Consider the following 24,944-nt stretch of genomic DNA (forward strand, 5'->3'; position numbering starts at 1 on the left):
AGATTTGTGCACTTTGTGTCTTTCACTGTGTCTCACACATGCACACACACACACCATGGGTGCTGGGGAAAAAAATAAGCACTACCGCACTTAGGTGGTATTGTGGGGGTTTTAAATAAAAAAAAAAAAATTAACCAGGAGAGGTTGCTTCCTGGTGGTGGAAATTGAATAAAGATTCGTACACCTTATGTCTTTTACTGTGTCTCACACCTGCACACATGGTTCGGCGGTAGTGTGGGGGTTAATAGAGAAAAAAAAACAAGAGTGTAGCAAAAAAAAATTTACCCAGGAGAGGTTGCTTCCTGGTGGTGGAAATTGAATAAAGATTCGTACACCTTGTGTCTTTTACTGTGTCTCACACCTGCACACACACACCCTGGGTGCTGGGGAAAAAATAAGCACTACTGCGGTTAGGCGGTAGTGTGGGGGTTAATAGAACAAAAAGAAAAAAAAACAAGAGTGTAGCAAAAAAAAATTTAACCAGGAGTGGTTGCTTCCTGGTGGTGGAAATTGAATAAAGATTCGTGCACCTTGTGTCTCTCACTGTGTCTCACACCTGCACACATGGGTGTTGGGGAAAAAATAAGCACTACCGCAGTTAGACAGTAGTGTGCGGGGGGTGGGGGGGGGGAGTAATAAGGAAATAAAAGAGCCAAGATGTGGAGGTGCCAAAGAGTAGGAGTTCAAGAGATCATGTTAAAAAAACATTTAACCAGGAGAGGGCTGTGGGTGTTTGCATTCCCTTTTTAACTTTCTTAAAGATCTTCTTTTATGTTTTTGATTTCACTTCAGCCCCACGCTCCTGATCTTTGAGTACCTGGTGCAGAGGGGAGAGAACAGGTCAGAGGATCTCCTCGGGGGTCTGGTCCTGGGCCTGGCCGAGCTGGCCATTAACACAAGCGGACTGTGAAGAGGCTCATTATGGCTGACTGCCCGTCCCTCTTCCGCAGTTAATTTCCGGCCTGGGTGTCCTTGGGAAAAGGAACATGTAGTGTCTACCAGTACTCTCATCCTCTTTAGGGAGAGGTGGGCACCGCAGTGAGTGGAGTGTTTTACTTCCTCTTCCAATTTTGTTTACATTTAATCCCTACCCTGCACTTTTTCTTCACATGGGCACTGCCCCTATTAGGACTTTGCTTGTCACTGGCCACTTGGTGCTTTTTTTCTTGGTCGTGGAATATTAATAAAGTTATTTGCACCTGATGTTTAACAAAAATAGAAAAAGGTGTAACCAGGAGATTAGAAGCTCCTCAGTTGAGATCTGACTCTGAGCTGACAGGCCATAGCCAGTGTATTGATACACTAGTAAAGTAGAAGGTAACTTGGACCAAGCCCCTGTGCCATTGTTTCAGCATGTCGGTAGGCTGAAAGCTCTGTGTGTAGCCCCCGGGCTGAAGTTGCTATGCAGGAAATGCAAGCAAACTTTGTTCAACTAGCAATACAATTGTGAATATAGTTGAAATTCCTTGTATTTTATGAGCAGAATTATGATTTTGCAAGAATAAGGATAAAAACATATGACTGGACAAAATGTCACCAGGAGACTAGGATCTCCTCAGAGGGGGGAAATAAAAATAACCAGAAGATTAGAATCTCCTCAGTTATAGACCGACTCTGAGCTGGCTGACCACAGCCAGTATACTGTATACTAGTAAATAAAGGGTGACTTGGTGATGGGGATTCAGCCGCTCTGCATTTATTTCAGACACCTACTACAGTCTGCGTAAAAATCTTTCTTCACACATCTCCTTTAAACTTGCCCTCTCTCATCTGAAACCTACACCCCCTTGTGTTTGACATTTCCACTCTGGGAAAGATACTCTTGAGTATCCAACTTATCCATGCTCCTCATTTATTTTATATTCCTTCATTAGGTCACCTCTCAGCCTCCGATGCTCTTGTGAAAACAATGTGAGTTTGTCCAACCAATTCCACATGTTCCCATATGTCTGCTACACTTTCCTTTCCATGTGGCAGACTTCATGGATTTGGAAGATGCTGCCAAAGGGCGATTGGTCAATTTCTATAGTGCATCTTTATATTGCGAGAATGGGTGAGGCAATAAATGGTTGAGATGGTGACGGTACTAAAAGAATGGACTGCTTTGTCCTGGATAGTGTTGAGCTCCTTGAGTATAGTTGAGACCACACATCCATGCAAGTTGGGAGTACTGCTTCACACTCCTGACTTATTTCTTTTAGCTAGTGGCCAGGCTTCGGGGAGTCAGGAGGTGAGTTACTCGCTGCAGGAGTCCTATCTTCTGACCTGCTCTTTGCCACTATATTTCGAATGTTTGTCCAGATCAGTTTCTGGTCAGCAGTAACTTCCAAGATACTGATAATGGGGGATTCAATGATGGTCATGCCATTAATGTCAAGGGGTGATGGTTAGATACTATTTTGTTTGAGATGGTTATTGCCTGGCACTTATGTGGTATGAGTGGTATTTGCTGGTCACCTATATCTAGATGTTGCCCAGGTCTTGCTGCCTTTGGACATGGACTGCTTCAGTATCTGAGGTGGTGCGAAACACTGTGCATCATCAAAGAACATCCCCTTTCTGACCTTGTGATGGAGGCAAAGTGACTAATGGAACAGCTGAAGATGGTTGGGCCTCGACAGTACCCTGAGTAACTCTTACAGAGTGTTAGAACTACGATGATGGACTCCAATAACTACAATAATCTTCCCTTGTGCATGGTATGACTCCAATTAGTGGAGATTTACCCTCTGATTACCACTGACACTAATTTTGTCAGGGTTCCTTGATGCTGCATTTTGTTGAAAAAAAGCCTTAATGCTTCATCTCTGGAATTTAGCTCTTTTATCCATGTTTGGATCAAGGCTGTAATGGAGTCAGGAGCTGAGTGGCCCTGATGGAATCCAAACTGGGCATCAGTGAGCAGGCTGTTGCTGAGCAAGTGCTCCTTAATGGCACAGATGATGGCACTTCCAACATTTTACTGATGATCAAAAGTAGACCGATGGAGTTGTAATTGGCTGGGTTGGGTTTGATCTTTTCTCTTATAGGACATACCTGGGCAATTTTCCATCATCAGGGAAGTGCCTGTGTTATAGTTGTACAGGAACAGCTTGGGTCGGAGCATGGCAAGTCCTGGAGAATTAGTCTTCAGTACTATTGCCAGAATGTTAGCAAAGCCCCTGGTATTTGCAGTATCCAGTGTTTTCAACCATCTCTTGATCTCAAGTGGAGTGAATCAATTGCTTGAAAGAGAGACATCTGTGATGCTGGGGACCTCTGGCAGAGGCCAAGATGGGTCATCCACTCGGCATTTCTTACTGACGGTTTTTGCAAACGTTGCAGCTTTAGCTTTTGCACTGCTGTGATGGCTTCTCTATCATTGAGGATGGGGATATGTGTGGAGCCATGCATTCATAACTGAATGTAGTAGGAGTGCAGAGTTTAGATCTGATCTATTGGGTATAAATTGCTTAGCACTGTCCATCACTTGATGCTTGTGCTCTTTGGCATTCAAGTGATCCTGTTTTATAGCTTTACCAGGTTGAAACTTCATTTTTAGGTCTGCCTGGTGCTGCTCCAGACATGTCTGCCTGCACTCTTCATTGAACCAGTGCTGATACCTTGGCTTGGTGGCTCTACATTCTCCAGAGGTGGAGTGGGGAAATATGCTGGACTATGAGATTGCAGATTGTGTTGGAGTACACTTGCTGCCGGTGGCCCACAGCACCTTATGGATGCCCAGACTTGAGTGGCTTAATCTGTTTTCACATTTAGTACAGGGATTGTTCCATACAACATGATTGTCAAAGTCAAAAATCACATGACACCAGGCTACAGTAAAACAGGTTTATTTGAAATTACAATCTTTTGGAGCGATGCCCCTTCGTCAGGTGCAGTGAGAGAGGGCATACTGACACAGAAAATATAGGCAAGAGATCAAAGGATCATATAAGTCTAAATGGAGTGAACAAACCTAAAATGGCTGATGGAGAGCTCTATTAGAAAGGAGATGCAAGTTTTAATTGACCTCCAGAAAGTGATGGGAGGATACCCTCAACGTGAAGGTGGGACTTTAAGTCCACAAGGACTGTGTGGTAGTCACTCCTGCTGATACTGTCATGGAGAGTCACATCTGCACCAAGCATATTGAAGAAGTTGATGTCAAATATATTTTGCTTGTTGGGTTCACTCAAGACCAGGGCTTACATGGGCAATTTCCCACAATGCTTCAGCATTAGCTAGTACTAATGCTTTACTGGGATAGCTTTGCTGGGAACTTAGCTAGTTCTGGAGCATAAGCCTTCAGTGCTGTTTCCGTGATGTTGTCAGGTACATAGAATTTGCTGCAACCAGGTTTGATACTTGCGGGATAAAATGTGATTGAAGTGTTCAAATAATTGATGTAGAGAATAATAGGTAATCACTGACGTGCTCATTTTGTTGTCATACTGCCCAGTGGACAGTTTTGGTATTTCTTTATTTTTGATTACTTGAATGATGTGGTGGTTTAATTAGAAAGAAATCAATGACGTCCTTCGCTTTGCTCAATAATCCATATCCAATGGGGCATACTGGTAATTGTGCAAACAGTGCTCTGAGCTGGAAAGAAGTTTAGTCTCAGATAGTTAAGAGTGTAAGAAATACTTTATTGTAGTTAGTTGACCAGTGTTGCACATTTAATGTATGTGAGAGACAGAAGTCACAAACAATATATTGATATGACACAAAGATTATGAGGGAGTTGAGTGGAGTGCCTCTACAAATTATTATAACCTGGAATCAGTAATTATGGAGCTTGATGATCAAGTGAGATGGCTGGGTTCAATCCCATGATGTGTTACGTGCTCCAGAAATTCTGTTCAGAATACCCTTCAGTCTGCTGACAATAACTGAAAGAAAGGGGAGAAAGGATGTCTTAAATGCTCTGCAGTGATCACATTAATTTTTCTTAGGTGGTAGCAGCCTATTTATTTCAATGCATGGTACCATTAACTTGTCAGGAATATTCGTGATGTGTAGCAGTAAAAAGACATAAGAAATTATCTGGGATTTCACTTGCTTTCTGGCTCGTGCCCTTGACCCAAACATCTTTAGCTGCTCTATCTTCCCACCATCATAACCTTTACCCATGTTTGCACAATGTTCAGTACCATTCACAACTCCTCAGACAATGCAGAAGTCCTTGGTCCCATGGATAACATACAGACTTGGGCTGTGAAGTATCAAGTGATATTCACAATGCACACACATGTTCAAGTGCCACACGGGGCAATAACTAGCTCCAACAAGAGAATCTAATCATTCCCCCTTGACATTCAGTGGCAGTGCAGTAAATCATCTACTAATGACATCCTTGGGGTTACTATGGAATAGAAACTGAAGTGGACAGTTATACAAATGTTACGAGTGCAGCTCCAACAACACTTAAGAGGCTTGACACCATCCAAGACAAAGCAGACTGTTCGATTGGCATCCCATTTGGCATGTTAAATGTTCCTTCTCTCTACCACTAGCCCACAAAGGCAGCAATGTGGACCATCTACAAACTGTACTGCAGCAACTCATAGCTTCTTTACCAGCACTTTCCAATTCCATAATCTTTACCACACATGGCAACACATCACTTGTAAATCCCCCTCTAATTCATACACCAGCTCGACTTTAAACAAAATTGGCCATGCCTTCCCTGTCAGAATCTTGGAACTCCCTTCTTGACAGGACTCTGGACACAGGCATACAAAACAAACATCCCACTGACTGCAACCGTTCAAGAAGGCAGCCCACATTTCCTTCTCTAGCTTAATTAGCGAGGGGCAACAAATATTGCACTGATTCATCAGTGACACTCAAATTCCTGAACAAATAAAACAAAACAATTTCAGGAATTAGAAAGAGCCCCTCACATCACATACTTCACCTTATGGAAACTAAGGAGCTATTTTAGTTTTAATATTGGGCTGAGCCTGCTCCTTCACTTATGTCAGGATTATATGAGGAAACTTCAATAAAACAAAAGAACTGAGAAGCTGGAGGTCTGAAGTTAAAATAGAAAATTGCTGGCAAAACTCAGTAACTCTGGCAGCATCTGTGGGGAGAAAGCACAGTTAATGTTTTAAGTCTGGTCATTCTTCAGCAGAACTGATAGCTAGATTTATGCTGAAGATAAGGTGGGGTAGGGTTGGTGGTGGTGCTGGTGGAGGAGAGGTCAGTGGATAGGTGGGGTGTGAAAGGGGTAGGTAGACAGGAAGATTATTGATAGTTGGCCAGGACAGCGAGAAGCTGAATAAGTGATAATGAGAGTTGACAAAATGGATAGACCGTGTGCTTAAAGCAACCGGAGTCATGACAGGACCAGTGTGTAGAGGTAGGTTTAAAAAAAAAGTAGAAGGAAGGGATCACCTCTGAAGTTATTGAGTCCCAAAAGCTGCAAGGTCCCCAGGAGGAAAATGAGATGCAGTTCTTCAAGCTTGTGCTGAGGGTCGCTGGAACACTGCAGCAGGCCTGTGACAAATATGTTGGTGTGAAAACATGGTGGTGTGTTGAAGTGGCAGGGAACTGGATGGTTGAAGTCATTTTTATGGATAGAGCGTAGGTGTTCTGCAAAGCCTTCCATCAATGAGAACAGTTTCTTCCTATCGACTTTGTCAAAAGGCCTCGTGATTTTGAATACCTGTATCAAATCTCCTCTTGCCTTTCTCTTATTCAAGGAGATCAGTCCAGCTTCCCCAATCTATCTTCTATCCTCATCCATGGAGTAAATATTTTCTGCACCCTCTCTAACACTGTCACACTGGATTGGATTATTCCTAACTGCCAGGAAAGCCTTTCCTCCCCAACTCCAATATTTTTTATACATGCTGAACAGAAGTGTTCAAATTAAAAGAAATTAAAACACTGATATTCCTCTAAGAAGGCCAGTATCCAGGTCTCAAAGATTAGTTTTTAATTCCGAGACTCTCAGGCAACCAAGGAGACTTGACTGCCCAAAGTACACAAACCACTCAAACTTATCTGTTAGTATATCTTGGTAGTGTTCCCACCTCTGAGTCAGGAAGCCTGGGTTAAGATCACACCTGCTCCAGTGTGTGTAATTAACATCTCTGCACAGGCTCATTACAGAATAGCTCTCAGAGGAGTCATTCAGAGGATGGAGTGTAGACTTTATCTGGAGCCCTGCAGTTTCTGCCTACTGCAAGCAGAGGAATTACACATGCACTCTTACATATTGTGAGCAAGACAGAATCAACTTGCTGCCTGCAGTTTAGCTGAACCACCCATTCAGGATCCCCCAGCTGTAAAAACACCACGCACCTCCAGCTTTCGGACGTTCAAATGGGTCATCAGCACGGCATTCATCAATCAGTTCACATAAGTCCTTGGGACAGTCACTAGGCAGAGGTTCTCGGAACTTTTCATCACAGACCTTTTGGTGGATAACATCAGCATTGCAATCTGTTCAAAAATAATGATAGACTTGTAGTGCCTCAGTGTGGGGGTGAAGCTGTTATTAACCAGACTCCGTGTTTGTTACCTCTGTACTTCCAGCATGAATCCATTCTACTTATGCTCTATGTAACCCACTCCATAATTCATGGGAGCCTCAATTTTATCTCCACTCAGGGTATTCAGGATTCAAAACCCAGATTTGCAATATCCTAACTGAATTGAAACGAGACATCAATCCTGACAGAATCTGAGACATGATGAAGAAGGAGGTCTGAGTCACCGGAAGGAAGCTGAATGTTAGAGAGAACTGCACATGAAGATGAAGAATGGAGAAAATGTTGGAAATACTGTGCAGATTAGAGAAAGAGAGTCAATATTTTGGTTCTGAAGGAAGCTCTTTGACCTCAAATACTCAGAGACCTGGGTTCAATTCCCGCCTCAGGTGACTCTCTGTGTGGAGTTTGCACATTCTCCCCGTGTCTGCGTGGGTTTCATCCGGGTGCTCCGGTTTCCTCCCACAATCCAAAAATGTGCAGGTTAGGTGAATTGGCCATGCTAAATTGCCCGTAGTGTTAGGTGAAGCGGTAAATGTAGGGGTATGGGTCTGGGTGGGTTATGCTTCAGCGGGTCGGTGTGGACTTGTTGGGCCGAAGGGCCTGTTTCCACACTGTAAGTAATCTAATCTATTAACTCTATGCCTGTTTCCACTGATTACTTCCAGCCTTTTGTTTTCAGGTTTCCAACATCCATTGTTTTGAATGAACAGGTGGAACTGGATGTATGGAAGAACTGGACTTGGAGATGACAGAAAGGAACTTGATTAAAACAAGCTGGACAATCAAGAGCATGAAAGAAGGGAAAATTAGCTGAAAGGATATATATTATACTATATTATGTGATTCATGGGCATTCATTATTATATAATGAGCCCTCTATGTCAAGTTGAAATCTCCAATCAAGGCAGTCTGTAAATCTAACTTTGTAATTTTCCCTCAGGAATCTTAACCAGAAATCAATTTAACATTCCCTATTTTCTTCTTGATATTGCCCAGCAACTAGCTGACTTTCCCAATTACCAGCTGAGGCTGCAACTCAAACCTACTCTCACTGCACACAGCACATAGTGGACTGGATGGTTATCTAAGAGTACAACGGTATCTTGATCAGTTGGGCCAGTGGGCTGAGGAATGACAGATAGAGTTTAATGCAGATAAATGCGAGGTGTTGCATTTGGTAGAACAAACCAGGGCACTGGGAGCAGCGGCCGAGTTGAGGTGAACCCGGGAGACTACAGCTAAGGTAAGAGTTTTTTTCAAAATTACTTACCCGTAGCGGGCCAGATAAATGTGAGGTGTTGCATTTTGGTAGAACAAACCAGGGCAGGACTTACTCAGTCGTGCGCTGGGGAGTATTGTTGAACAGAGAGACCTAGGGGTGCAGGTAAGTAGTTCCTTGGAAGTGGTATCACAAGTAGACGGGGTGGTGAAGAAGGCATTTGGCACTCTTGCTTTCATTGATCAGACCATTGAGTTCAAGAATTGGGACATCACCGTTATGGCTTTACAAGAAATTGGTGAGATCACATTTGGAGTACTGTGTTCAATTCTAGTTACACTGCTGTAGGAAGGATGCTATTAAACTAGAAAGGGGGCAAAAAGGATATTGCCAAGACTCATAGGTTTGAGTTATAGGGAGAGGTTGAATAGGCTGGAACTGTTTTCCTTGGAATATAAGAGGCTGAGGGGTGATCTTTGTAGAGGTTTATAAAATCATGACAGGCATAGATAAAATGAATAGTCAAGGTGTTTACCACAGGTTAGGGGAGTCGAAAACTAGAGAGCATAGGTTTAAGGTGAGGGGGAAAGATTTAAAAGGGACCTGAGGAGCAACATTTTAACACAGAGGGTGGTGCTTATATGGAACGAGCTGCCAGTGGAAGTGGCAGAGGAGGATACAATTAAAGCATTTAAAAGGCATTTGGATCAGTACATGGAAAAGAAAGGTTGAGAGGGATATGGGCCAAGCGCAAGCAACTGGGACTAGTTCCGTTTAGGAAACCTGGTCAGCACAAACAAGTTGGGCCAAAGGGCCTATTTCAATGCTATATGCCTCTATGGCTCTATAACAAAATAAGATATCATCACCCAACAATGATTTAATACTAGCACAAGAAAAGGATCGGAGTCAAAGTAAAGCAAAGCACCTAAATATGGTCAACACCCAGAACCAGATAGCTCCTCAAGATAGAAAGCACCCAGAGCTCTGCAGCACCCAAAGCCAGGGAAACCCTAAGGGTAAACAGCAAACTAAACCATCTTTTATGAGGAACGATCATTCCCCAAGAACCAAATAATATTCAGCTAAGGTTTGATAGCAATCAGCACCAAAGAATACTCAATTCGTTTGTAATAGTGCCCAGCACCAGTTAAGACTATCATTCTCAGCCAGCTTTCAGCACCATAACATCAGACTTGTACAGGACACAATGGTAACACAGTTACTAAAACCATCCAGCCAGAACCAGACAATATTTGGCTAGATTCAGCTTTGGATAACATCCGTCCAGTATCAGACAGAGTCTCAAGCCCGCATGCCCAAAATACCTATCTACTGAAATATGAAAGAAGAGAATAATATGATGCAGAAAATTTAGCTCTTTAACCTTTAAATGGTAGCTTTCGACTGGCTATCTCCCATAGGACAATTCCAAAACTGAAAGGAAAAAAGATGATAAAATCAGGGATAGAGCACAAATCAATCACCAGTCAATTATCATCCATGAAATTACAGTTCAACTGAAAAATTGCCTCTGACACCCCTCCTTATAACCTGACTGACTACTGCCCTCTGATTTTTTTAATCATATATTGACTACATGCAACTTGTTCCATACATTTTTTCACCCACTTGTGGAATGTGAGAGCCCCTGACTGGCCAGCATTTATTGCCCATTCATAGTTGCCCTTGAGGAGGTGTTAATGTGCTGCCTTCTTGAACCGCTGCAGTCCATGTGCTGTGGGTTGACTCTCAATGCCATGAGGGAGGGAATTCTAGGTTTTCGACCCAGTGACAGGAAAGGAATGGCAATATATTTCCAAGTCAGGGTGATTAGCGGCTCATAGGTAATGGTATATTTGCTGCCCTTGTCCTTCTAGATGGAAGTCATTATGGGTTTGGAAGGTGCTATCTAAGGAATTGTGACAAATTTCTATGTTGCACCTTGTAGATAGTACACACTGCTGCTACTGAGTGTCAGTGGTGGTGGTTTTTGGATGTGGTGCCAATCAAGCAGGCTACTTTCTCCTGGATGGTATGAAGGTTCCTGAATGTTGGAGCTTCACTCACCCAGACAAATAGGGTATGACCTGTGCCTTGCAGATAGTGCGCATGCTTTGGGAAGTCAGGAGGTGAGTTACTCACAGCTGTAGATCTAGTCTCTGACATGCACTTGTAGCCATTGTATTTACATGGCAAATCCAGTTGAATTTCTGGTCAATGGTAACCCCCAGATGTTAATAATAGTGTGTTCAGTGATGTATTGCCATTGAATGTCGATAGAGTGGTGTTAGATTTGTCTCTTATTGCAGATGGTCATTGCCTGGTATTTGTGTTGTGCTATTGAACCCCAAACCGGTTATTAAACTTCTTTCAAAGGGTGTGAGTGTTGATTGATAACATTTAATGCCTATTCCTATTTGCTTTTAGAAATGATGTGGTGAGCTCAATTGTTGAATCATTGTAGTTCATGTGATGCAGGTATTGTTTGGAAGACAATTGCAGACTTATTCGTTGGAGTTTAGAAGATTAAGGGGAGACTTAATAGAGACGTACAAAATAATACATGGCTTGGAAAAGGTGGATGCTAGGAAATTGTTTCAGTTAAACGAGGAGACTAGGACCCGTGGACACAGCCTTAGAATTAGAGGGGGTCATTGCAGAACAGAAATGCGGAGACATTTCTACAGCCAGAGAGTGGTGGGCCTGTGGAATTCATTGCAGTGGAAGCCGGGACGCTAAATGTCTTCAAAGCCGAGATTGATAGATTCTTGTTGTCTAGAGGAATTAAGGACTACGGGGAGAACGCTGGTAAGTGGAGCTGAAATGCGCATCAGCCATGATTGAATGGCGGAGTGGACTCGATGGGCCGAATGGCCTTACTTCCACTCCTATGTCTTATGGTCTTATGGTCTTATGACCCAGCAACAACGAAGGAACAGAAATATTGTTCCGACTCGAGATGGTGTGGTGATTTGGAGGGGAACTTTAATCTTGCTGCCCTTCTCTTTCTTGGTGGTAAAGGATGCTGGTTTTGAAGGTGCTACAAAGAAGCCTTGGGAAATTACAGTTACAGTTTGTTACTGTTTGATCTTGCCTCTAGAATGAGCCACTGTTTACACTCTGATATTGCTTATCTGTTACAGTCTTAGTTACTAATCTGCATAGATTCCCTGTTACACATTGGCAAAACCTGTTACAGTTTGATCGCCAATATACATTGAAAACTATTATACACCGATGCAAGTGCCCTATTGTACATTCAGCCAAGAACTGCTGCAGTTTTTGCTGCAGTCTGGCCAATACTTTGTCCCTCCTCCTGCTATACGTAAATTCTTACCTGTACACCTCGCAAGGCTTGTCATATTTGTAGTTGACATCGTTCAATTGCTGCGGTGAAATGTATGCGATCTGTTGGGATCTCTGACTGGAAGTACTGATGTGTCGGATTGAGGACTCTGTCTTTGCTAGCTGCAAGCCTGCTAACTAAACGCAGGAATAGAGCAAGAATTAAGTGAATGCTGCAATGAGTATCACATCTTCAATATTGTATTCCCAATTCACATACAGGAACATTAGAATTTGAGAAAGCCATTTTGTTCCTCGAGCCTGTTCCACCATTCTGTGACATTGACCTGATTCAATATGTCCTTACTCCTTATTATCGTTGAAAAGAAAATATCAACCACATATTCAAAATTAACAATTGATTAAGCATGATTCTACATGTGAAGAGAACTACATCCTTCTAGTATTGAGTCTTTTCCTTATTGGCAAGATGTAACAAAGGATCAGTGCTGTACCCTCAGTTTTTTAGAATATTCATAAAGCACTGCAAGAAGATACCAAAAGTATGTTTGTTCAATGTTTTGAAGTCAATTCACCACCTGACTATGAGATGGAACTGTACTTGCTAAGTCAGATGCCTCTCTGAACGGCTATACATCCATGTTAGAAGGGCTCCACTCTTGTTGTACCATATTGACTAAACCTGTTAAGGACACCCAGATAATCAGCACAGCCGGTCTGATTCAAAAGAATACATTGCGCCTTGGCCAGTGCCTTGGATCTTGACTTTACTGGAAATATTGAAAGGAAACTTTGAGAATGACCCTCGTGCTTCCCACTAACAGTAGAATGAGTGACCCCTCCAAGCTACCTAGTTCTCTCATCCCACATCATCACACAGACCAAGCAAAATATACAAGGGAAGGTGAGGACTGCAGATGTCGGAGATCAGAGTCGAGTGTGTGGTGCTGGAAAAGCACAGCAGGTCAGGCAGCATCCAGGAGCAGGAGAATCGACATTTCAGGCAAAAGCCCTTCATCAGGAAGGGCACAATTTTGCATAGATTCTGGTCTGATATATATTAGAGTCACGTGTAGATTCTTGCCCTGTGTGTGTGTAACTGTCCTGCTTAAGTTCTTATCCTGCATATATTTTGCCCCTGTAATAATCCAAAGCTCTTTTGGAAGCAAATGCTGAGGACATGCCTAACTATCTATCTTAGCAAAAAGCGAAACAGCCAGCACTGGAAATCTGAAATACAAACAAAAGCAAAAATGTTGTAAATGTATGGCAGATCAGCCAGCAGATGTGGAAAAAAAAACAGATGATTAAATCTCTCTAGAATGAACATTTTGAGCTTTCGAATTATTTATTTGTCTGCTCCACGGAGGTGGTAGCACTCATCCCTGATTCAGAGCTGAAATGCGTTGCTGGAACAGCGCAGCAGGTCAGGCAGCATCCAGGGAACAGGAGAATCGACGTTTCAGGCATAAGCCCTTCTTCAGGAAGAAGGGGTTATGCCTGAAACATCGATTCTCCTGTTCCCTGGATGCTGCCTGACCTGCTGCGCTGTTCCAGCAACACATTTCAGCTCTGATCTCCAGCATCTGCAGACCTCACTTTCTCCTCATCCCTGATTCATACATTTCTGAGGGCAAGTCACATTAAAGAGTCAAACACTGCCTTTCCAGTGCAGTGCTGATGAAATGCTGCAATGTCCAGCTCCGATGTTTCACACATGGTAAGTGGCGTCAGTACAGCCATCGTGACATTGACTTCCAGTTCTGGAAGTCACTGCTGTGCATAGGCTATGGAGGCTTGTGCAGCCAGGAAGAAAATTAGGACAAACACAGCTGGCCAGGTTACCGCTTTTGAGATGAGGCGTTAAATCAATACGTTATCTCCGTTCTCAGTTGGATGTAAAAGATCCTGTGGCACTATTTTGAACAACAGGGGAGTTATCCCCAGTGAAATGGCCAATGTTAATCGCTCAATCAATATTACAAAATTTGATTATCTGTTTCTCATTTCATTGTTGTTTGTGAAAGTTTGCTGTCTACAAAATTGCTACCAAGTTTCCTACATTACGGCAGTCACTGCATAAACAGTTGGAGGGAATTTACTTCCAACACTGCATTCTGCCTAGTGTTCTTGAACAGGTCAAAAACCTTTATGAGATGTTCATCAACTACACCAACCAACCTTCACTCTGAGGCTGTGATCTACCAGGAATGTAGTGCTGTCAATGGAACAGTGAAGTTTGAACTTTTCATATGACTCGTGCAGCCTATAACAAAGCAAAACACAAGTACTTTATTATGCACCACAAACTAACGATTTTCCATTCAAAACACTGGCAAGGAGAATAGTCAAATCTGTAGGAATTGTAGTGTTTCTGTGGGCTTTTACTAAACTGCAAATATCTTACCAGAAGCCGGGATTGATTAAATTCCTAAATATCTAAAAGGAACAGATACAGGGACTTTAACACTAAAGTGTGGGAATGAAGTGACAATGCAGATATCCCGGATCATTGCCAACATTGAAATCCCACAACCATGTTTAGGGTACTGTTACGAAGGAGGAAAGGTTGAACCCCTCCAATAATTAACCGACACACAAACGGCAATAGGTTATGACAGGAATAGAGGTTCCCTTTTATTAATAATTAAATCCAAAACACCCAGAGAAATTTGGCTCTCCCCTCGTATTAAAAGGCAAAGAAACTCCCTGATTTCCACTTTATAAGTAACAAATAACAATTTATTTATTCAACTCTAACAGTTAACATTTTAACAGAATTACTATTAAACCGGACAATTTTTCCCCAAGTGCTAACTATTCCCTAACTGAACTAAATTCAATTGGGATGAATGCAGTTCAAATAAACATGAGTCCCACTTGTAAAAATCCAATTAATAAGAAAAAAAAAGTTCAACTTCATCTCTTCAAGTTTGCAGTGTCTATGTCTTCTCTGCTTTATCTCCGATCTTCCTCATGTCACAAATGCCTCTCTTCATTGAATTCGTCTGTGAGGATTTTGATCTGGAACTACTATAGTATATTTGGGTCTTTTTTAGATTGCTTAAATATTTCTGTGAGAGCCCGATATTCACTGTTCAGATGACAGTTGGCTCTCTCCCCGATTTTCAAAACAACATGCCTTAAGTTTTCCTGATGATGCACCAAGTTCTGACAACATGATTGGTTTCAGGCTGTAAACACCATCAGTTTTAAATTCAATTGGCTTTGAATGGCTGAGTGTTTGGCTTAAATAAATTGGTCAAAGTCAACTTGTCTTCAAAACAGCAGCAAATCTCAGGTATTTATAACAAAGCCAATTGTTTCACGTTTCCATTTTAGAACAGTTGGTCTTCCACAGCTACTCACAGACTCTTTTCTCTGCAGAACTTGAAGTTAAAGAGCACTTTTCCTCTTAAAGTGACTGCACTCTGCTTTTCAATTCCCTGTTATTCTACCTGGCTTCATAACAGGTCAGCTTGGGGACGAACGGTGGCTCAGTGGTTAGCACTGCTGCCTCACAGTGCCAGGGACTCGGGTTTGATTCCAGCCTCGGGCGACTGTCTGTGTGGAGTTTGCACATTCTCCCAGTGGCCATGTGGATTTCCTCTGGATGCTCTGGTTTCCTCCCATAGTCCAAAGACTTATAGGTTAGTTGAATTGGCCAAGCTAAATTGCCCACAGTGTTCAGGGATGTGTAGGTTTGGTGCATTTGAGAAATATAGAGTAATAGGGTAGGAGAATGGGTGTGGGTAAGATACTCTTCGGAGGGTCGGTGTGGATTTGTTGGGCCAAATCGCCTGTTTCTATACTGTAGGAATTCTATGATTCTAAACCAGGCGAGTCACTGCCCTGCAGAGTTATCGAGAAACCTATAGACAGAATCCCAAAGCTTATTGACAAATTTTCACCCCTCTCGATTCCCTTCATGTTTAAATTGACCAGCGTTCTCCTGCAGACCAGTCAAAAACAAGGATGACATCGAGAAACCAGCTAGTGATCCATGCAGATCTCATGCACTCGCAGCTTGGTGCCAATACTGGTTTTGGTCTTTTCTTAAAGGATAACAAAGAGCTTCTGATGAATGGCATGTTGTGCAGAACAATTTATCACAGGATGAATGATTATAATGTTACCATCTTTCTCACCAGAGCACTGAACCCAATTGAATGGTGGTTTCAACTGATTGATGGTGTGGATCTTCAGAATCAGCTGTTTCCTCTCTGCAGCCCAGTCCCCACTGTGTAGATATTCTGAATCTAAGCCTCTGCTGAATATCAAGTGCCCGATATGCTGTATAAAATTAAGGAATCAAGCAACAACAAAAGTCTCTTTGCATATCAAACACATAGTCTCCAATTAAGTATGCACAATCTGTAATATTAGTGGTGGCTGGCAGCAAATTGCAAATTTAATGTGGGCTAGGAGTCAAAAACGACGACTACTCCAGAGCCTTTTGCATTTGCAAAGGATCTAATGACTACTCTAATGATCTAGTGACAGGCCTCAGATCCTGATATAGGAGCTTTGTTCATATGAGGGGAAGCACACCACAGGCAGGGGTCATAAGTGCACATTGTACCCGTCAATGTTGAATTCTTAGATCTTGCTTTTAGTTAATAATCCTTTCATGTAATGTAGGCATTAAAGACATGGCTGTCCTTCATATAATTGCAAGTAGGTCAGGGATGAGCAGGGGGGTGGTGGGAGTGCTACTTGGGAAATTTTCTAGGCATCCCCCACAAAAGGAAATAGTTTACCTCTTTCATTGCTTATTGAAACTCTTTATCATTTGAAATACCTCTACTTTAACCTTCCACCACACCTTTTATTTGATGGTGCTGTCTGTTTGTTCGCAGTGAACCCTACTTTTGAACACTCCATGGTTGTAGATTTCTGTTGTTGACTTAGAGTGAGGCAAAAGGAAATGTTAAAGCAGGGACTCAGTTGAACACACCAATTCTTTAATCCCAATGACTCTATTTTTATACTGGATTATTCCAAAGAAGATCGTTGGAATAAATGAATCCCTCCACTAGACCTAATCTCTCCGTTCTCTCAATTTTTAATTGTCATAAATCCAGCCTACCTGTACAAGCCACTGGCAGCGTCTCGTGCCATGCGAACACGTGTCTGCCAGCTGAGGTTCTGCTCTCCTATCAGAACACTGCGCAGGGTCCCGAGCTCACAGTACTCCATCACGATCAAGAACTCATGATCTATGAGAAACGACAGCAGGTTGACCAACTGTAAAATTATCAATCCAGAACTTGCTGATGTTCTCGTGCTGATCTGACTGTGAGCACGGTTCTCCTTCGAGAGGGTGGTGCTGGAAAAGCACAGCAGGTCAGGCAGTATCCAAGGAGCAGGAGAATCGACGTTTCGAGCATAAGCCCTTCTTCAGGAATGAGGAGGGTGTGCCAAGATAAAAAGTAGGGAGGAGGGACTTGGGAGAGAGGCGTTGGGAACGCGATAGGTGGAAGGAGGTTAAGGTGAGGGTGATAGACCGGAGAGGGGGTGGGTAAGGAGAGGTCGGGAAGAAGATTGCAGGTCAAGAAGGCGGTGCTGAGTCTGAGGGTTGGGACTGAGATAAGGTGGGGGGAGGGGAAATGAGGAAGCTGGAGAAATCTGCATTCAGACACCGTCCTGTCCCACTTAGTCCAGGAACTCCCCACATATGTTTGAGACATCACTCATGCCCTTCACCTCCTGCAAGAACTTTGTTTCCTGGCCCCTTATGCCTTATCTTCACCATGCTCATCCAGTCCCTGTACACATCTATCTGCCATGATGAAGGCCTCCAAGCCCTCCATTTCTTCCTCTCGCGCTTCCACTGACATACTCATCTGCCTGACTGAACTGGTCCTCACCTTTAACAACTTCTCCTTCCAATCCTCCCACTTCCTCCAAATGAAAGAGGTAGCCATGGGCACCCGCATGGGCCCCGCTATGCCTGCCTCTTTGTCAGGTACGTGGAGCAGTCCATCTTCCGCAGCTACACCAGCACCATCCCCCAACCTTTTCCTCCGCTACATCGATGACTATTTCAGTGCTACCTCATGCTCCCACGAGGAAGTTGAACAGTTCATCAACTTCACTCACACCTTTCACCCCGACCTCAAATTCACCTGGACCATCTCGGATACCTCCCTCCCCTACCTGGACCTCTCCATCCCCATCTCCAGCGACCAGCTAACCATGGACATCTACTACAAACCCACGGACTCCCACAGCTACCAGGATTACAGCTCCTCCACCCTGCCTCCTGTAAAAACGCCATCCCTCAATCCCAATTCCACTGCCTCCACCGCATCTTTTCCACCTTGGGATCCTGCAACCACAAAGAATTAATGTGGATTTCACCAGTTTCCTAACTTCTCCTCCCCCCCACCTTATCCCAGTCCCAAGCCTCCAACTCGGCACCACCCTCGTGACCTATCCATCGTCTTTTCCAACTGTCCGCTCCACCCTCCTCTGCAACCTAACACCTCCCCCAGCCCAACCAACCCCCTCCCATTTATCTCTCAGCCCGCCCAGCTCACATGCCTCATTCCTAGTGAAGTGTTTGTGCCTGAAGCATCAATTCTCCTGCTCCTCGATGCTGCCTGACCTGCTGTGCTTTCCCAGCACCACATTCTCGACTCTGATCTCCAGCATCTGCAGTCCTTACTCTCTTCGGGTTAGTGTAAGGTAGTTTTGTCAGATTTGTAAAATCTCTAGAGCAGACACTTCAAGACGCTAGAGCAGTACCCGCCAATCCTGCAAATCTGTAGGATAGAAGGGTGCACCAACATCAGTGTCCTTGACTAGGCCAACAACCCCAACAACAAAGAACTGAACATGCTTGATCGTCTAAGATGGCTGGGCTTGTCATCCACCAGACTGACAGGAGACTCCCTGAGCAGGTGCTCTACTCCCAGCTTCTCACTGGTAGGTGAGCCCTCGGTGGACAGAAGAATCACTTCAGTGATACACTCAAGGCCTCACTGATGAAGTGCAGCATTCCCACGGACACCTGGGAATCCCTGGCCCAAGACCATTCAAAGTGGAGACGGAGCACCCGGGAAGCCTTTGTGCACCTCAAGACTTGCCTTTGGGAAAAAAATGGAAGCCAGGCAAAAACAGGGAAAGGAGAGTGCTGCCAGACCATTGCTTCACCCACCTCCCGTGACCAAAGCCTGCGGTAGCCGCATTGGTCTGTACAGTCACATACAGACTCACCCTGAGAGTGGAAGAGAGTCATCCTTGTCTGTGAGGGACCACCAATGATCATGATAAATCTTGCGAAGCAACAGCAATACCAGTATAGAATTTCATCGAATTTAGAGTCATAGAATCACAGAGATATACAGCACGAAAATAGACCCTTTGGTCAAACTCGTGCATGCCAACCAGATAACCTAAATTTATCTCGTCCTATTTGCCAGAATCTGGCCCATATCACTCTAAACCCTTCCTATCCACATACCCAACCAGATGCCTTTTAAATGTTGTAATTGTACCAGCCTCCACCACTTCCTCATTTCATACACACATCACCTTCTGCATGAAACAGTTGTCCCTTGACTTAAGTGACTTTTTTATTGTGAGGACATTAATCTTTGAGGGAAACTGAGTAACGCACTGGTTTTAACCTTACGGTGATAGGTCGTCACTTCAAACATTAACTCTGTTTGCTAAGTAATTCCAGCATTACATTTGTTTTAGATTTCCCAACATGCACGAGTATTGATCTTCTAGTTTTGGTATTTTGATCCAGTAAGTAGACAGCTGTACACAGCTCCCTTGATCAAATGCTGCTCCAATGTATCCAAAGCCATTGTAATTGCTCCTTTGTTATATCTCCCTTAAGGAAAACTAGTATGTGAATCAGTTAGAATCAAGGCTTAATTTTATAATCACTCCAAGTACAGTTTCTGAGCATGTGTGAAAAGAGTTACATCGTAGCGATATCACAACTACATGGGGGCAAGTGGTAACAGGACCGGCAGAACCAGAAGCAAATGACAAACTAAGCCCTGAAGAAACCAAGTGGCAGTAGAGGGTTATGGGTAAACTATGAAATTAGATCAATGGTCTGATCACAGAGGTAGGGGAAATATTTGAAGAGAAGCTCAGTGGCAGCAGAGATCAGCAAGTGATGGACTTCAAAGTCTACGCAGACTTTGGAGAGGTAAAACCCACACAAAACTGAAAATCACAGCGGAAGGCCCACAACAGAGGAGGTGGCAAGCAACAAGTAACAAGAAGTGAAATAAACCAGCCATGTGAGCAGCACATACTTTAAATACAAGAAAGACTTGTATTACCAGTTAGAAAGGAGCTGCAGTAAGGGTAGCGGAGAGTGGAAGCTCATGCCAAAGCTGAGAAATCACAACAAACAAAATGAGCATTTTGGTTTTTCTCTTTAACCTATGTTGCCCCTGTCCTTTATATTTACACAGGCTTGTCTCACTAAAATGCTTATTAAGTGGTACTTCATCAAATTATTTTGCTAAGTTTAGATACAGAAAACTTTTATCTAACATGTCCGTAATTTCATTTCATAATTCAATCAAGTTAGCCAAACACAACTTGTCTTTAACAAATCTGGTCATTTTTTAGCTCATATTTTTCCAAGTGCCAATTAATTTGTTTCTAAAATGGGGGTTACCAATGTATGGGTGGTGGCCCCAGTGAGATTACAGGACATGTGATTGTGGTCATGAACTCCCTCTCCTCTGTGCTAATGGTGATCTTGGAGTGGAGACTCAGATGGGACAAATCTGAAATCAGCTCTGAAGCTCTTGTCAAGTGTGTGCACATATTTTTTATTAACTTGATTTTTTAGAGTCAATTAACTCTGAAGTCCAATCACTATTTTCAATGAAGTCTGCAAAGTGATTAGTGAAAGGAATTTTTGTTGCCTGTCATCCAACTAACCCCTCACAACTCCCCAGCTTGCCTTCACAAATTAGATCTCCTCCTCTCATAACTGTTCTCTCAACCCTCCCCCCCGAATCTCAGTTTGCAAATCGACATTTCTACTGTGGCTTTCACAATGAGGATACATACTGATAACACTCCACTATCACTGTCATGATACTAATCCCCTGCTTGCTCAGGGTTCTATTCTCTTGCTGTCATTATGCCTCCCAATACCTCCCAACCCCCATCTTCCTTTGTTCCTATATTTACCACTATGGGATTCTGAGAAACCTTCTTAGGTTTTTGTTGGTGAATAACAGGCAAGGGTTTGAAGGATTGACAGATTGATTATTGCCTTGAATCAAATTTGGGATATACCTTTCATTACCAACAGGTCCAGGAGTAGAAATTGAACCTGGGGCGTCTGGCTCAATATGTTAGACACTATCAACTAAGCCATATGGGTTCGCTGAGATATTAAGTCTACAGCTTCTGAACTGTATTTCCTCAAATAAAAGAGAAACATACTCCAAATATTATCAAATTTGCCATAGTGAGTTGCTGAAAATGTGTTGCTGGAAAAGCGCAGCAGGTCAGGCAGCATCCAAGGAGCAGGAGAATCAACGTTTCAGGCATGAGCCCTTCTTCAGGAGCAGCATTAAGAAAATAGTCCATGCCTCTATGCTTCCTACCAAAATCCATGATCTTACACTTTCCCATACTGTACTCCATCTGCTACTTCTTTGCCCACTCTCCGAACCTGTCCATAGCCTTCGTTGCTCATTATCCTTCTGCAGCCTCCCTGTCTCCTCAATGCTACATGTCCCTCTACCTATCTTTGCATTGTCTGCAAACTGAGCCAGAATCCCCTCAGTTCCTTCATCTAGATAATTAATGTATAAAGTGAGGACCCTTTGGGTGAAGCAAATTCCTTTCAGAACCGAGATAAGGAGAAACTTCTTCAGCCAGAAAGTGGTGAATCAATGGAATTCATTGCCACAGTAGGCTGTGGAAGGGGTTGTTGAGTTTTTTTAAGACTGAGATAGATAAGTTCTTGCGCAACAAGGGGATCAAGGGTTACGGGGAGAAAGCGGGAGAATGGGGTTGAGAAACGTATCAGCCATAATTTGAATGGTGGAGCAGACTCGATGAGCTGAATGGCCTAATTTCTGCTCCTATGTCTCATGGTCAAAATACCTGACTGGGAGAATAAAGACTCTGAGAATAAAACATAAAATAAAACAAGGAGATATGAAACACACAAGACCAGAAATTGTTGGTGAAACTCAGCAGGTCTGGCTGTGAATGTGAAGAGAAAACAGTTAATGTTTCAAGTCCAGTGACCATTCTTCAGAACTGTTGGTGGAGTGGGGGGAGGAGGTAATGTAAAAATAGCAGGCCAACTGAGAGACCAACATGGCAACAGAGGAGGCCGTGGCTGCTGCAGTAATACCATCTACTGGAATGCCAGGATCAAGGAGGACTCAGGCCACAGATGACTAATGGGACCATGGAGACATAGGGGATATTTTTGCATAGGGGATGGAAAGTGGAAGTTGGGGGTTATCAAAAGCAAGCACAGGGAAGTGATCCTTTCAGGCCCAAACTTTGTGATATTCAGTCCCTCAATCAGGCACCAATTGCTCTTAATTGAGGATCTCCAACTTTCCTCACTCCAGCCTTTTCTCATCACTGAGGTGACATGTTGCCCACTGGATACGGTATCAAGCAAGCATATGGCACCAGCAGTGCTGGGATGAGGCCCTTAAGAGGTCAGATGTTTTTCTCATCAACCTGTTCTGTGATGTTACTGATACACCTCTGGAGCAGGTGGGACTTGAACCCAAGCCTCTTAGCCTAGAGATAGGAACAATACCATTGCACCACAAGACCCCCTAATTAAGAGATCATTAATTGGTCAGTAAAGCACCCCAATTGGTGGAGAAATGCAAAGGTTGACCATGAGCCATCTGAATCAGAAATTAATTCTGCGAACTGCAAGAAGGCAAAGGGGTTCAGGTATGTCATCCTCCCTAATTATGTGCTCTTCCCAAGTCCATGATGGCCATCAGTCGGATCAGAAGATCCTGCCCTCTGACCCTGCTTTTGTATCCACTTTATCTCACAGTCAGACATTAACTTATCACTGGTGTTGGACAACTCATCACCTGCTAACATCAAAGTGCCAGAGGTCCCAGTTTTGGAAAGTACTATGATATAAGCCTTGACAATGCAACATGTAGATCATGCACTTTGAAGTCAAAATAGGACCAGTTATGATGGGATAAAGTTAATTTGGCAGGATTAGTGTATGTGAATAGTGGTAACATTAAACAGCTGACAGGAGGTGGAGGCTATTAGACCAGAAAATGAATTGGTCTGGTCATAAAAATATCTTGGATACGAAAACATGTCAGAGGTTAAATATCTGTCTCTCCAAACACAATCTACAAGGAACAAGTCAGGAGTGTGATTGACTACATTACACTTGCCTGGATGTGTACAGCTATAATAACTCTCAAGAATCTCATCACCAGGATAAAGTAGCCTACCTTTGGCACCCCATCTATCACCTTCAATGTTCACCCCTTCACCATTGACAGACATTGGTAACAGTGTGTGTAATCTACAGGATGACGTGCAGCAACTCACTATGGAGAAAGTGAGGACTGCAGATGCTGGAGATCAGAGCTGAAAATGTGTTGCTGGAAAAGCGCAGCAGGTCAGGCAGCATCCAAGGAGCAGGCAGCATCCAAGGAGCAGGATAATCGATATTTTGGGCATGATATTTTGCTCTGAAGTGTGAGGAGACTTGGGATTTCTAGTCCAGGATTCTCTCAAGGTAAACTTCCAGCTTCAGTCAGTAGTTAGCACAATGCCACACATCTGGTGACGTAATAAATAATTAAGATTAGAAGAAAAATAGGGGAAGACTATTTATTGATTTATCATTATCTACATAAATAAGAGTAACAACTGGAATTGCGGAAGAGAGCCTTTGGGCTTTGTATGCAAAAAATGCTGATTTCTCATAGTTTGAATTTATTCACAATGGCAACTACATTTATTATGTCTCCAATAACTTACAGTAAAGAAAAAGAAGATTGCATACAAAATAATAGAAAAATGGAAAAGGACTGGTTTGGGATCATGGCTCAATATTTCACTGACAATGGTGGAATCCTTTGCCAATAATAAGTGTAAAGATATATGTGAAAATCTGAACATTGTAGGAATGTGTAGACCTCCAAAATGTCATTTAGCAATGGAGTTTGTGAAAGAAATCACACAGTAATAGATCGGATACTTTACAAACTCTCAGTGGAACTGTTCTATCATAGGTGTTCCTGCAAAGAACTCACTGCAAATGGTCAGTGCTACATATCAATTGTTTCTTGAAAAAAATCCAAAATTTCCTTCATTAGTGAGTGATCATCCCTCAGCAAATTGCTTCATTTTTCTGAGCACTTCAATGTCCTGCATATAGGGAGAGGGTATTCATTCAGACTGAGGCTTCAGACAAATTCTGCAAGCTTCACAACATGGTACAAAGTAAGCAGAAATTCAATCCAAGGATATGGTATGCTCTAAAAGAGAACGACAGAAAAAGTAGAATGTTCTGAGTAAGATTTTACATCATTTTACATGGATTGAAAATTGGTTGGCTAATAGGAAACAAAGGGTAGTGATAAACGGCTCCATTTCGGAATGGCAGGCAGTGACCAGTGGGGTACCGCAGGGATCCGTGCTGGGACCACAGCTTTTTACAATATATGTTAATGATATAGAAGATGGTATCAGCAATAACATTAGCAAATTTGCTGAGGATACAAAGCTGGGTGGCAGGGTGAAATGTGAGAAGGATGTTAGGAGATTACAGGATGACCTGGACAAGTTAGGTGAGTGGGCAGATGCAAGGCAGATGCAGTTTAATGTGGATAAATATATGGTTATCCACTTTGGTAGCAAGAACAGAAAGGCAGACTACTACCTCAATGGAATCAAGTTATGTAAAGGGGCAGTAC

The 24,944-nt window shown here is 43.0% G+C and overlaps 1 protein-coding gene across 2 annotated transcripts in view; it reads right to left on the reverse strand.

The window, feature by feature from the left end:
* Positions 1-4,607: 4,607 nt before the first annotated feature.
* LOC122558541 (mixed lineage kinase domain-like protein) overlaps positions 4,608-24,944 on the reverse strand; it is a 43,854-nt gene continuing 23,517 nt past the window's right edge. For both annotated transcript variants that reach the window (XM_043707240.1, XM_043707241.1), the window contains exons 6-11: positions 17,102-17,231; positions 14,194-14,278; positions 12,044-12,189; positions 10,091-10,140; positions 7,294-7,434; positions 4,608-4,871 (exon numbers count right to left, since the gene is read on the reverse strand). In XM_043707240.1, the coding sequence (XP_043563175.1) occupies positions 4,804-4,871; positions 7,294-7,434; positions 10,091-10,140; positions 12,044-12,189; positions 14,194-14,278; positions 17,102-17,231 (620 nt within the window). In that variant the 3' untranslated portion in view covers positions 4,608-4,803. The remainder of the gene's footprint in view (positions 4,872-7,293; positions 7,435-10,090; positions 10,141-12,043; positions 12,190-14,193; positions 14,279-17,101; positions 17,232-24,944) is intronic.

The sequence above is a fragment of the Chiloscyllium plagiosum genome, chromosome 17 (assembly GCF_004010195.1).
Source record: "Chiloscyllium plagiosum isolate BGI_BamShark_2017 chromosome 17, ASM401019v2, whole genome shotgun sequence".
In the NCBI taxonomy this organism is placed as follows: Eukaryota; Metazoa; Chordata; class Chondrichthyes; order Orectolobiformes; family Hemiscylliidae; genus Chiloscyllium; species Chiloscyllium plagiosum.